Source organism: Podarcis liolepis (assembly GCF_965112155.1).
Source record: "Podarcis liolepis genome assembly, chromosome: Z".
NCBI lineage: Eukaryota > Metazoa > Chordata > Lepidosauria > Squamata > Lacertidae > Podarcis > Podarcis liolepis.
This window is the reverse complement of record NC_139570.1, coordinates 10172797-10185345: the sequence shown is the minus strand read 5'-3', so window position 1 is coordinate 10185345 and position 12549 is coordinate 10172797. Positions and strand designations below refer to the sequence as shown.

Sequence of the window (12549 nt, the reverse complement as noted above, 5' to 3'; positions counted from 1 at the left end):
TGCATTAGGAGAAAGCCTGCCGCAGGTCTGTGCTAAGAGTCCTGCTGTAGACTTGCGTATAACCCTGTTCAGTTAATCTGTTGCATTATAAACACCTAGGTGCACCCTGAATCTGCCGTGAAGGTTCCCTGGATAGTGCATGTTAAAATGTGATCATATAATGTAATGTATATTCATAGCTATGCTTTCATGGCAGAGAGGAGGGAGATCTTGACACTGGGCTGACTTCCTCAGCAGCAGGCACATACTTGTCACCTCTAGTTCAGCTTTTGCTTTCTCACTTTCCCTTCTAAAGTCAGGGGCAAGGCTTTCATTGAGTGTAATGCAGCTGGATTGCACCCTAAAGCCACATAACACAAAGCCTTGAGATATACTCTGCTTAGCTGTGATTCTGTTGTCACGTGAATTTTATTTTATTTTATTTTATTGCAATTCCTTAACTGCAGGAAACCAACAGTGAAATCTGTTGCATCCAATAAATTAATCTCCATCACATTATAATGTGTAGCCTTAATTACAGGTACGTGTCAGTGTTGCTAAGCGTCAGCCCCCAGTATTTGTTAATGTTATTACAACATATATATGTAAATGTCAGGCTTGCTGGAGGCGAAAGAGGAACGTAGGTGTCAAACCATTCCAAAATCAAACTCTTTTTTACCCAGGGATAGCAGCATCATGGGATTCTTAGTGCATTTATTGACTGGCGGAGGGAGGCAATCATTCAAAATCACAGTGACATTTTGAGAACTGAAACCAGGCAGGGTTAAATTATTTTCATTTATTTCTGACAAGTCCTTTTTTAAAAAAATGACTAATTTGCAAGAAATTTTGCTAACCTCATTCTGAGATGTGTGCTTTAAAAGACTGTTTAGAAATTGTTTTTGCAGACTTCCTTGTAAAGTTTTTATTTCTGGTGTGTGTGAGAGACATTGCCCCAATTTTTATTTCACTTCTGAAAAATGCACGCCTCATTTTAAAGACAGAGGATCATTCTTTTCCGAATTTGAGGTTCTGGAGTTTAACAGCACTGGGATAGTGTGGTGGACAGAGTGTTGGACAAAGCCCTCACCAGCCATGATACTGAGATGTTGACTCTGGGCCACTCACTAACTCCCAGTCTAACTGACCTTACACAATAAAAGTCTTATTGCTTAGATTAAATTCTAACACTTGCTGGATCCAGGGATTAGAGGGTTCTGGCACCCACAAACTCATACCATTATACTGCAGACTTATTTCTACAAATAAGAATGTGTGTGTGTGTGTGCGTAGTGTGTCATAATGCTTATTCTAGAATCCATAAGAAGGAATACCTGGACAGTGGCGCTCTTCCTCTCTTTTGGCTGAACTACTATTAGGGTCTTGAAAGTGGCCACCTTTAGCTTTAAGAAACATTATCCTTGGGGCCCCAGTCCACATTCTGGATCAAGGCACCATACCAGTTTTCTGTTAAAAATTACTCCCACCCCAACTTCTTTGCACCAACTGATGCCATTTGGCTCCTTGCTGAATACACATTGTTTCTAAGCAAATGCTCATAGGATTTTATTTGTAGGCACACATTCCTATGAACGCTTGCTTTGGAGTATGAAAGCCATATGTTCCACTTAACAGAGAACAGCCCTTTATTTGAAAGACAGTTCAGTCCAAGTCTTGTTTAACGTTAAAGAACCCTAAGAAGGGGGAACAGGAGGGGCTTTGAAGTTGCCCATCAACAGCGGCAACAACTCTGGGTAGCAGAGTAACCTGACACACAGGTCACCCGGTCACATTAAATGATACTACTTTGCCCAAAAGCTTAGCATATGCAAATCTCTTTTGGTGAAGTATAAGGGGCTGCCCTTTTGTTCCAGAATATAGGATCATCTTGCATCATGTGCCTGGTGAAAAGTGATTCTGTAACGATGCTTAATGGGTACTTGTATTTTGGTGGGTAGCTTGTCTTTCCTTCTACCTACAGTACCATTTGAAATGTCCCCACTGAGTGTGCCTTTCTAGTAGCAGAAGGTGGGATTCTGGGATGGCTACTGATATACCTTTCTAGCTAGGATGGGGATTACAGGAGCTTTGGGGTGGAGCTCCTTTTTAAACAAGCATGCTTTCTGCACATTTAGGTACTTGGTGGTGAGACGACAGGAAGAGAAGACGAGATCGCATTCCTAACCCATTTTCCTGCATTTCTAACCCCATTTAACAAATGTGGTAGCAATGACTTCTAAGTAGATCTAAGTACATAGAATCATAGAATCATAGAGTTGGAATAGACCACAAGGACCATCGAGTCCAACCCCCTGCCAAGCAGGAAACACCACCAGAGCACTCCTGACATATGGTTGTCAAGCCTCTGCTTAAAGACCTCCAAAGAAGGAGACTCCACCACACTCCTTGGCAGCAAATTCCACTGTAAACAGCTCTTACTGTCAGGAAGTTCTTCCTAATGTTTAGGTGGAATCCTCTTTCTTGTAGTTTGGATCCATTGCTCCGTGTCCGCTTCTCTGGAGCAGCAGAAAACAACCTTTCTCCCTCCTCTATATGACATCCTTTTATATATTTGAACATGGCTATCATATCACCCCTTAACCTCCTCTTCTCCAGGCTAAACATGCCCAGTTCCCTTAGCCGTTCCTCATAAGGCATCGTTTCCAGGCCTTTGACCATTATGGTTGCCCTCCTCTGGACACGTTCCAGTTTGTCAGTGTCCTTCTTGAACTGTGGTGCCCAGAATTGGACACAGTACTCCAGGTGAGGTCTGACCAGAGCAGAATACAGTGGCACTATTACTTCCCTTGATCTAGATGCTATACTCCTATTGATGCAGCCCAGAATTGCATTGGCTTTTTTAGCTGCCGCGTCACACTGTTGGCTCATGTCAAGTTTGTGGTCAACCAAGACTCCTAGATCCTTTTCACATGTACTGCTCTCAAGCCAGGTGTCACCCATCTTGTATTTGTGCCTCTCATTTTTTTGCCCAAGTGCAATACTTTACATTTCTCCCTGTTAAAATTCATCTTGTTTGTTTTGGCCCAGTTCTCTAATCTGTCAAGGTCGTTTTGAAGTGTGATCCTGTCCTCTGGGGTGTTAGCCACCCCTCCCAGTTTGGTGTCATCTGCAAATTTGATCAGGATGCCCTTGAGTCCATCATCCAAGTCGTTGATAAAGATGCTGAATAAGACCAGGCCCAAGACAGAACCCTGTGGCACCCCACTAGTCACTCTTCTCCAGGATGAATGTCCAAGTCCAACATGTCTAACATGGTGTAGACCCATTGATATTAATTGGCTTTTACTATTAATTGATTGATTGATTATATTTTATCTGACTTTTTCTCTCTCCAAGGAGCTCCTCATTTAATCTGCACAACAACTCTATGATGTAGGTTAGGCTGAGAGGCAGCGACTGGCCTAAGGTCACAGGCTTTATGGCTGAGTGGGGATTGGAGTCCCAGTTTCCTATGTCCTAGTTTGACACTGTACACCACACTTACTCTCCAAGGACTAAATTTCAGTGGGTCTACTCAGAGTATGCTGGATACAACCCTAACTTAGTCCATTTGAACTCAATAGGACTCAATTCTGATCAGACATTTATATGATCGTGCTGTAATGCACCATGGAAGTTACCTGTCTCTATCTGAAGAGAGCAAAGCGCGGAAAGTAATTTGCAAAGCTACACTTGAAAATCATCCTAGCATAACATCATCATTACAATTATCTGTCATAAGATTTAGTTCAATTACTTTAAGGGAAAAAAAACGCTCTCTTGTCAAGATGGCCCTTCTTGTACTGGGATTTGATACTCCGAGGAAAGGTTAAGAACTCCCCCCCCCCCAGCATACTAATTCCTTCATTAACCATTGTCGGACAGCTTTCACATCTCATAATTTTCCCAGTTTCCTTTTGGTTCTCTAGTGCTCTAACCCCAGGGAACCAGAAAGCATTGAGTGCTCAAGGGAACAAAAACTTCAGGAATACGAAGCGCTGCATATTTATAGCCCATAATATGGAAGGGAAGAAAGAATCTTTAAAATGTACATGGTAATTTTGAAATAATTGAATAAGCAGAGTAATCGCTATCATGTAAGTGATTATACACAGCCTTTTACATTCGCTTTGCAGAGTGGTATGCTGGTACTAAGATGCTCAGGGTGGGAAAGGGGGGGATGGAGTGGAAGTTGTCTTATAATAAAGCTTCCATTTGAAATGTTGATGGGGAGTGGGAAGAAAAATGCAGCAGACACCCCTCTTTTATGGGAACACTGCATTCTTTCTAAGTGGTTACCCATGTTCTCATTCTTTGAGTCCAGTGGGATGCCCAGGGGGCAGAGGAATCTGCTTTAGACCAAGTCAGACCAATGGTCCATCCAGCTCAGTATTGTCCACACCAGGCGTGGGAAATATATGGCCTTCCAGATCTTGACGAACAACAACTCCCCTCACCCCTGGCCATTGGCAATGCTCAAGGGTGTAGACTTGGGCCCCAGATTATGGGTGCCCAGTGTCGTCAACATAACATGAGGTCTAGGATGCCAATTTCAAGGCCCTTGGACATTGTGTCCAAGGCCCCCTGAGGCCCCAGACAGGACCTGGAAGTCACATCCAAAGCCCCACAGAGCAGGTACTGAACACCCACAACAAAATTTTGTGGATGCCCGGGCCCCCAGGGCTCCCTGGAGTTGGTGCCTGTGGCTATTCTCCTGTCAGCCTTTGCAAGCACAGCCAGTGGCCATAGGTGATTGATCTATTTTTTTTTTTATTGAATTTATATACCTCCCTATACCTGGAGGTCTCAGGGTGGTTGTAGTTCAGCAACATCTGGAGGACCAAAGTTTCTCACACATGGTCTGCACTGACTGGTAGTGGCTCTCCAGAATTTCAGTTAAGCCTTATCTGGAGATTTCATCAAGCCTTACCTGGAGATACTTGGTATTCAACCTGGAACCTTCTGCATGCATAGCCAATTGTCCACTACTGAACTACAGCCCTTCCTCTCTAACCTTATATCAGGGAACAACCTGTGGTGTTCCAGATGTTGTTGGACTCCAAATCCCATCATCCCTGGGTCCATGTTGGCTGGGGGTGGCTTCTGGAGTCCAAAAACATCTGGAGGGCTCACAGTCCTTGCTCAACAGCATGGGGAGGAGTCACATCTCTGGTCCCTTGGTCTAAAGATACGCAGGACCTCCAACTTGCTTAAGCAAGTCTGGGCAGTGCCTGGAAAGGTGGCTGTCATGCTCAACCCTGAGCTGGTTACAGACATGGCATTCTCAATGATGAGTCAGATACTCTACAGGTTGAAGACTGTGAAGAACTGAAGAGCCTCTGCAGCCTTCAGATGAGAAGTTGAAGCCATCCCACAGCCCCTGAGAATACTGGTGCACGAAGATTCCGGTCCTGACTAAAGAACATCAACATAGCATTATATCTAAGTATCCAAAGTCATGATGCTACTCAGGAGTAAAGGGTGTACTTGTGAATAATGGGTCCATTTATGACTAAGCAATCACTGGAACTCATTCACTCCCAACAACTGTGATCTAGGAGGCCTGATTATACAAGATTTTCCTCTAGAGTCATCCACTTGCTGGGGAAAAACCCCCAGGTCTTTGGCTCCTTGCACCTGATTCCTAGTTTTGGTCCTTTGTTGTGTTGTAATCTGCCGAGTCCCCTATTGACTGTGGACTATTGCCTGGTTCTGTCGCATGACCAGTGCTGAAGTAGCATTGTGAGAGGTGTCTTCTTGTCATTCACTTCAAGCATCCAAATGCCTTGGGCAATTGGATGTTATTGCAGAATCAGATGCCTGTGACTAGCTTCTGAGTCTGCACTGTCAGTTGCATGATGGTGACTTCTTCTGGACTATAGGAACTATTCATCTTGTTGAAAAGTGGGTATCCTCAAGTTGGGCCCAGGGGCGGAGGAAGGCGGGTGCGGTGGGTGCAGTCCACCCCAGGTGTCACCACTGAGGTGGGTGACAAAATGCCGGGCAGCACTCACTGCGGGGCCTGCAGCATGCCCAAGCCACGTGTCTCTCTTGGGAGAGATGCAGTGGTCTGGGCACATGCAGGCTCTGTGCTGCCCAAATGGTCCATCCACTGCCTCCCCCCCCCATCTGTAGGGTGGCTGAGTGGGAGGAGGCAGGCAGACTCCGGAGGCCCCAAGGTGTGCCCTGCCCCATGGGTGGCTCGCCCCATCCCTGGGTGCGCCGCCCCAGGTGCCCGAGCGGCTTCCTCCGCTGCTGGTTGGGCCAACCTGAAATTTCTGGAAACAAATCTTCCATTGTTTACTTGTCTCTCTCATTTCTTCTGTTTCTGCTGTGGAGAAGTTTAGGTTGTACACTCATGCATTGCAAAGTACCATGGGCGTCAATAGTGCAATATAAGTAATGATGCTTCCTGAAGCCAGTTCTATTTCTGTCCCTTGTTGTTCAGAAAACTATTTTTTCCCCTTTTTCTTTTTAAGAAGAGGTGTGTTTGGTGATTACCCCTACATCTGTGAAACTCCTTCTCAGTTGTCTCATCTAAGTGCAAAGCACCGTGTTTTGAGGTAGGATCTCATAGACATGATTAAGGAGGCGTTGGGATAATTTTAACTCTATAGACATGATGGGTATACAATTTATGCTGTTCATTTTTGTAGGCTGCAGTGTTAGTGTTGTTAACAAGCAAAGGCAGTTTAGAAACCGAAATGAGCAAACCCAAGAGAGTGGCTAACTGCAGGCGTTAAAATCCTGAGTAAGATATTGAAGGTGTCCTGACCCAATCCAAATATGTCCTTTTCCAGAGGATTTGCAAAATAGGGGATCTAAAAGAAATACTGTATATTGATTGCATGTACAACTGGAAGGCAGGAAAGCACTGTGGTGAGTGAGCAGTGGTGAAGTGTGGGAAGACAGAGTTGTATGTGCCAAAGGGATAGGGGAGAAATTTGGTCTAGTTCACATTTTAATGTGAAACCCTCTAATTTGCACTTCCTGGAATATTGTGTGAACTAAAAGGCAGCTACTCTTCTGAATTCACTCTTCTCTGAATTTTGCAGTGAGGTTCTCCAACCAAACAATGTTTTTAGAAACGTATTTATTGTAGGAATGCATGCTTAAAAATGCATATATTCGTGAAAGTAACATAGAAAAATGCATTATATTGCAGAAAACTGCTTGCAAATTTGTGTTTATTAGGGAAAATTGCATACAATAATTTGTATAGTAGGCGAAATTTGCACTACTGTACCAATGTATTTTCATGAAGATTTTTTTCCATTGCACATTAATATGGAAATGTGGAGAACTGAATTTAAGTCCGGAGGAAAAAAAAAAAGAAACAGAGAGAATGGGCTGAGTCACTACCGAAGGGCTACTGGTGTAAAAGCAAAGTGAGGGAGGGATCGCTCCATCTTTCACTTGAGTAGAGATTCAGACTTGTAACAGTGTGATCCTAACCATGCCTACTCAGAAGTAACTCCTGCTGAATTCCTTGGGGTTTATCTCAAGTGAGTAGGGTTAGCGTGGCTGCTTAAATAACTAGTTTGAGCCATTGTACCAGAGAGGAAGCTTTAGTGGACATATTCGAATATTTTAATAGTTTTAGTTTCAATGTGATTTTTTGGGGGGACTTTACACCACTTAGAGATCTTTGAAATATTAATCATAGAATTGGAAGGGACCACAAACATCATCTAGTCCAATGCCCTGCAATGCAGGAATCAACCTGGGGCTCAAACCCATGTCTCTGAGATTAAGAGTCTCATGCTCTGCTGCTAAGTAGATTTAAGTAATAATAGAGAGGAATAAATGTATTGACTAGATATTTGTGTGTGTGTGTGTGCGTGTGTGTGTGTGTGTGTGTGTGTGTGTCTTTGGGTGATTACAAAAGAGAAAAATATAATCACTTGAAAGGGAACAAAGGCACCAATTTGCATATTCTAATAGCTATAGATGTCAATTTAAGAGTAACTATAATTTAAATGAAGGGACACGGGTGGCGCTGTGGGTTAAACCACAGAGCCTAGGACTTGCCGATCAGAAGGTCACTGGTTCGAATGCCAGCGACGGGGCGAGCTCCCGTTGCTCAGTCCCTGCTCCTGCCAACCTAGCAGTTTGAAAGCACGTCAAAGTGCAAGTAGATAAACAGGTACCGCTCCGGTGGGAAGGTAAACGGCGTTTCCGTGCGCTGCTCTGGTTCACCAAAAGCGGCTTAGTCATGCTGGCCACATGCTGACCCAGAAGCTGTACGCCAGCTCCCTCGGCCAATAAAGCGAGATGAGCGTCGCAACCCCAGAGTCGGTCACGACTGGACCTAATGGTCAGGGGTCCCTTTACCTTTATAATTTAAATAAAAATGCATCCTGTTGTAGTGGGTAAGGCTTCGAGAAGATCTGTTGTCTCAAGTGGTCATCTAATTGCTAACTGCAGACAGGAAACTTCAAAGACCCAAGTCTGCTCTCTTTTCTTAGTTTTTTTTTTATAAAAATAATAAAAACATGGCAACCAGATTTGGACCCAAACAGCCCTTCAAGCACGAGGCTGCCCTCTGCAAAACTGATCACATGGACACTCAGTATGTGTGGTGCTTGGATAAGGATCTTATATATCATGTTTGTATTTCAGCTGCCAAAGGGACTCCAAGATGAAGCCGTCCATCTTCTTGTTCCTTGTGAGTTGCACTGTATTCAGCGCTGATGTGAAGCTGGTGTCAAAGAGAAGTTCGGGTAAGTTCCAGAAAGGTGCTTTCAGTAACCTTGTTGAGCCATTCTGCTGTGCATTCTTTAGCTGTATAGTATGGGTTTGCTGAGGCTTGCCTATGCACATGAATGACAAAATTCAGCAAAGAGTGGTTCTTTAAAATATAGTCAGTGTTCTGCTATAAGTATTAGGTTTAAAAAGAAGGTGTTATTTTAAAAGTCTTAAAAGTCTTAAACTAATAGAGGCGCTGTTATTTCAGTGTCCTCAATACTAACAATAACTGAATGACTGATTCATTGAATTTTATATTCCTTTTGAAAGAAATGCTAAAGAGCTTTGTTAAGTGGGGCTCTTTGCAAAGTGCTTCTTTTTCTTCAAAAACCACCTTCGTTTCTTTGCAAAAAGGTGTTTGGCAAAATAGCTCAGATCTAAGCAGATGTAGTTCCAGAACAGCTGCTAAGAATGCACTTTTAGATGTAGTGTATCAGTTGCAAATGTTCATGTCAGATATAGAATGCTTTGGACCAAGGGATTTTTGAGTGTTGGAAATAATCAGGGTTATTGTTTGTTTTATTTATAGAAAAATAATTGTATACTGCTATGTCATTTAGAAAAAAATTATCGAAGTGTTTTAAAGTAATGAAATATAAAACCACATAATAAAACTATTAAAAAGTTATTTTAAAAAGTCAAAGACGGACATAAGTGACAAGCCTGTGTCATTTGTTGATAAAATGAAAGAGCAGAATCTGCATCAAATCTGGCACAGAAACATTTCGTAACCCCAAATAACTATGCTGTTATTTTAAAATACCTAAAATACTATGGAAATTTTAATTTATTTTTGAACACCACTATTGCTGGGAAAATGTTCTTTCTAGAACAGGGGTCACCAATCCTTTTCAACTAGTGGGCACATTTTGACTCTTGAGTGAGTACTGGGGTTGCTAGTCACAAGATGGCTGCCACAGAGGGAGCATAGCATAACACAAAATGGCTGCAAAGGGGAATGTCGTATAACATGGAAAAAGAAGAAGAGAGAACCACCCCCAATAAGCTTCTGCTTTTCATAGGAAGTCAGCTAGGTCCTGCTGGGCCTTATCATAGAGATCACACACATGAGCACTGATGCTATTGGTGTTGCTTTCTGTCAGGGACTGGCGGGACGCTGATGAGCATGCTCTGGGGGATGGAGGGCTGGAGTCTGACTCAGGAGAGGGGGTCAGTGATTTCTGGGGAACTGTACCAGCCAGGAGGCAAGAATCAGAGGCAGGGGAAGCTTCAGAGCTGAAGGGTGGAGCACAGGATGGGTCAGAAGAGGAAGAGGCAGGTCAAGCAAGTGAAAGGTCAGTGCTTCCTCACCCTCTCTTGCACCACTGCCTCCCAGAATCAGGAGGGGATTGAAAAGGAAGTTTTGCGCAGACACAGTCTCTGGCTGCATGCATGCAATCCGTTGGGGGAAGGTACATGAACTGGTGCAGTGGGAGTGGCCCCCTGCTGCTGCAACTGCTCCATAGAGCATGGATCTGTGAATTGCTGCCTATGATGCTAGGTTGGTGTGCGTAAATATCCAGAACTCTAGAAGCGACTGTGAGTATTATCTTTGTCAATAAATACTTACCTATCTGCCATCTGCATTCCTTTGGCTGGGAAGTGCCCTTGACACTATCATAGAATTGTAGAGTTGCAAGGGACCATGGGGTCATCTAGTCCAACATCCTGCAATGCAGGAATCTTTTTGCCCAATGTGAGACTCAAACCCACAACCTGCTCTACCAACTGAGCTATATCTAACAACAAGAGGAAGCATTCCTCCATACTAGGAAAAATATTCCTCCATACCAGGAAAAGCACTACTCTCATTTTACATAAATTGCTTAGAAGGTACCGGCACATTTTGCTTCATAACTTTCTTTTGTTCATTCTAGAAGGGCTAGGTACTTACTTTTTTTTTTTAATGCAAGTTCAGATTCTAGGGCACTTGCCCAGGAGAAACCTTCATGGGCAACATGCTCTCCACAGGCACTGGGTTGGTGACCTCTGTTCTAGGAAGACACCTCGGCAATGGACCCCAATGTTTTCTGGAAGGCTTCTCCACATAAAGGCCTACACAGAGCCTTAGATCATCGGATGCCCTTCTCTGTGTGCTTTCTCTGAGGGAGTGTTGGAGGATGAAGGGGGAAGGCCTTTTTAGTTGTGGTTTCCTGTTTGTGGAATGTCATCCCTAGCGAGGTCCATCTAGCACCTTTACTGACATTTTGTTTGGTGCCCGATTAGAACTTTTCTTTTCATGGACTATGATGGTGATTATGTCTGCTGTTAGTGTGCTGCTGAAGCTTTCTGCTGCTGCTATTGGGGTGGGTGTTACTTTCTGAATCTTTCTTGAAATGGCATGTTTTATGTGAATGTGTTTTACTTGCGTCCATGTCTAAAATATGTTGTGAGTTATTTGAAGATCTTCTACGTAATTAACAAGTGACTAACAAGCTTAATCATAATAATATACATTTTTGCCAATGTATTTTTCTATAACAATAGTTTGACGGTCAAGGAAATGCAACAACCATTTTTAAGCATCCCTTGTGAAATTTGCCCATGTGTAATATAATGGTTTGCTAGAATACAAGTGATTTCTTGTTCGGGATTCTTCTTTCTCCAGTATTAAAGGCTTGATCTTGCCAACCTCTATAGAAAATATTTGGTGCTAAGATAGTTGTGCTTTGTTTAATGCTAAAGTAAGCAAATTATGAAAGTAGTTCAAACCCTTTTCCTTAATGCTGCTTAGAAGTGTGTGGGGTGCTTCTTTTGTTGCAATTGTACAAGTGTAAGTGTGTGTGTGTGCTACTTGGTATTGAATTCATGTTGCCTATGAGTAGTAATATAGCAAGCAACATATGGCACAGTCAGAGCTCTGATGTCAGCCTTAATGATATGCGAGTACCCCAAAATCAGTTGCACCAAGCATTTCTATGCAATGCTTGAAAATCTCAAGGATTTTTTTTTGAGTGTATAACAGAAAAGCCCACTTGCTCTGAATCCCACTTTTGCTGCTAGTCCTTTCACTTTCCCCAATGGGAAAAAGGCCTTATCTTATTAGATGGTAGAAGTTTACAAATGTGCAGTGTCCTTTCTTATAAGGATTATGGAACTGGTTGATTTCTACTTACAGAAGGGAGAGGACTAGCCAATGCAAGGTGTGTATCCCACCTTGAGACATACTCAGATCAAAAGGCGGCTGGACCTAACTTTAAATAGGACAATACTTTTTGAGTGTGTGCATTTCAAGTTTCTTTCATTTTACAATCTTGCCCCATGCTTCATGGGCGTGTCCCAGAAGACTTGTCTCCCATCCTCTTGAAATGGAATTCCTCTCCTAACTTGATCCTTACTAAGGGTTCAGTTGTGTTGGCAAAACCTGAACTCTGTATGATGTGCAACTTGGCTAGAGTTGTATCTCTATATAAGTACTGACCTTATTTCAAGGTGCCTTACAGAAGAGTAAATAATGTCTTTTCTCCCTGGCGGTGCAGATTGAAAGGAACCCCACCCCTTTATGTATCTCTAACACTGCATTTCACAAGCAAAGACATGCTTTCATTACTATCTCTGAGCCCAAGCTTTGCATATAGGAAAGTTTCATATGTGTAATAGGTGACATCTTGGGTCTACTGATCAATGCAGACTTCCTAGCAACTTTTTTTAAAAGGGTTGCCACCTGAAGCAAAGCTATTGATGTTTCTTTCGATAATGTCATGTGCTAAATGGATTTTCTATGTTTCTCAGATTTTAAGGCTGCTCCTTGAAGCATAACTAGTTACTGTGTCCTTTTCAAAAGAAGGATGTCGCACATAGAGCCTTGTTTCCAAATTGCTC

The 12549-nt window shown here is 43.0% G+C and overlaps 1 protein-coding gene across 4 annotated transcripts in view; it reads left to right on the top strand.

Moving 5' to 3' along the window:
* The window catches only part of IL1RAPL2 (interleukin 1 receptor accessory protein like 2), a 482185-nt gene that overhangs the window by 18042 nt on the left and 451594 nt on the right, over positions 1 to 12549 (top strand). For 2 of the 4 annotated variants that reach the window (XM_083486405.1, XM_083486406.1), the window contains exon 2: positions 8602 to 8702. In XM_083486405.1, the coding sequence (XP_083342531.1) occupies positions 8621 to 8702 (82 nt within the window). In that variant the 5' untranslated portion in view covers positions 8602 to 8620. Of the gene's footprint in view, positions 1 to 6334; positions 6543 to 8599; positions 8703 to 12549 lie in introns of those variants that run through there. The other 2 variants (XM_083486404.1, XM_083486407.1) reach the window with 2 other exon arrangements.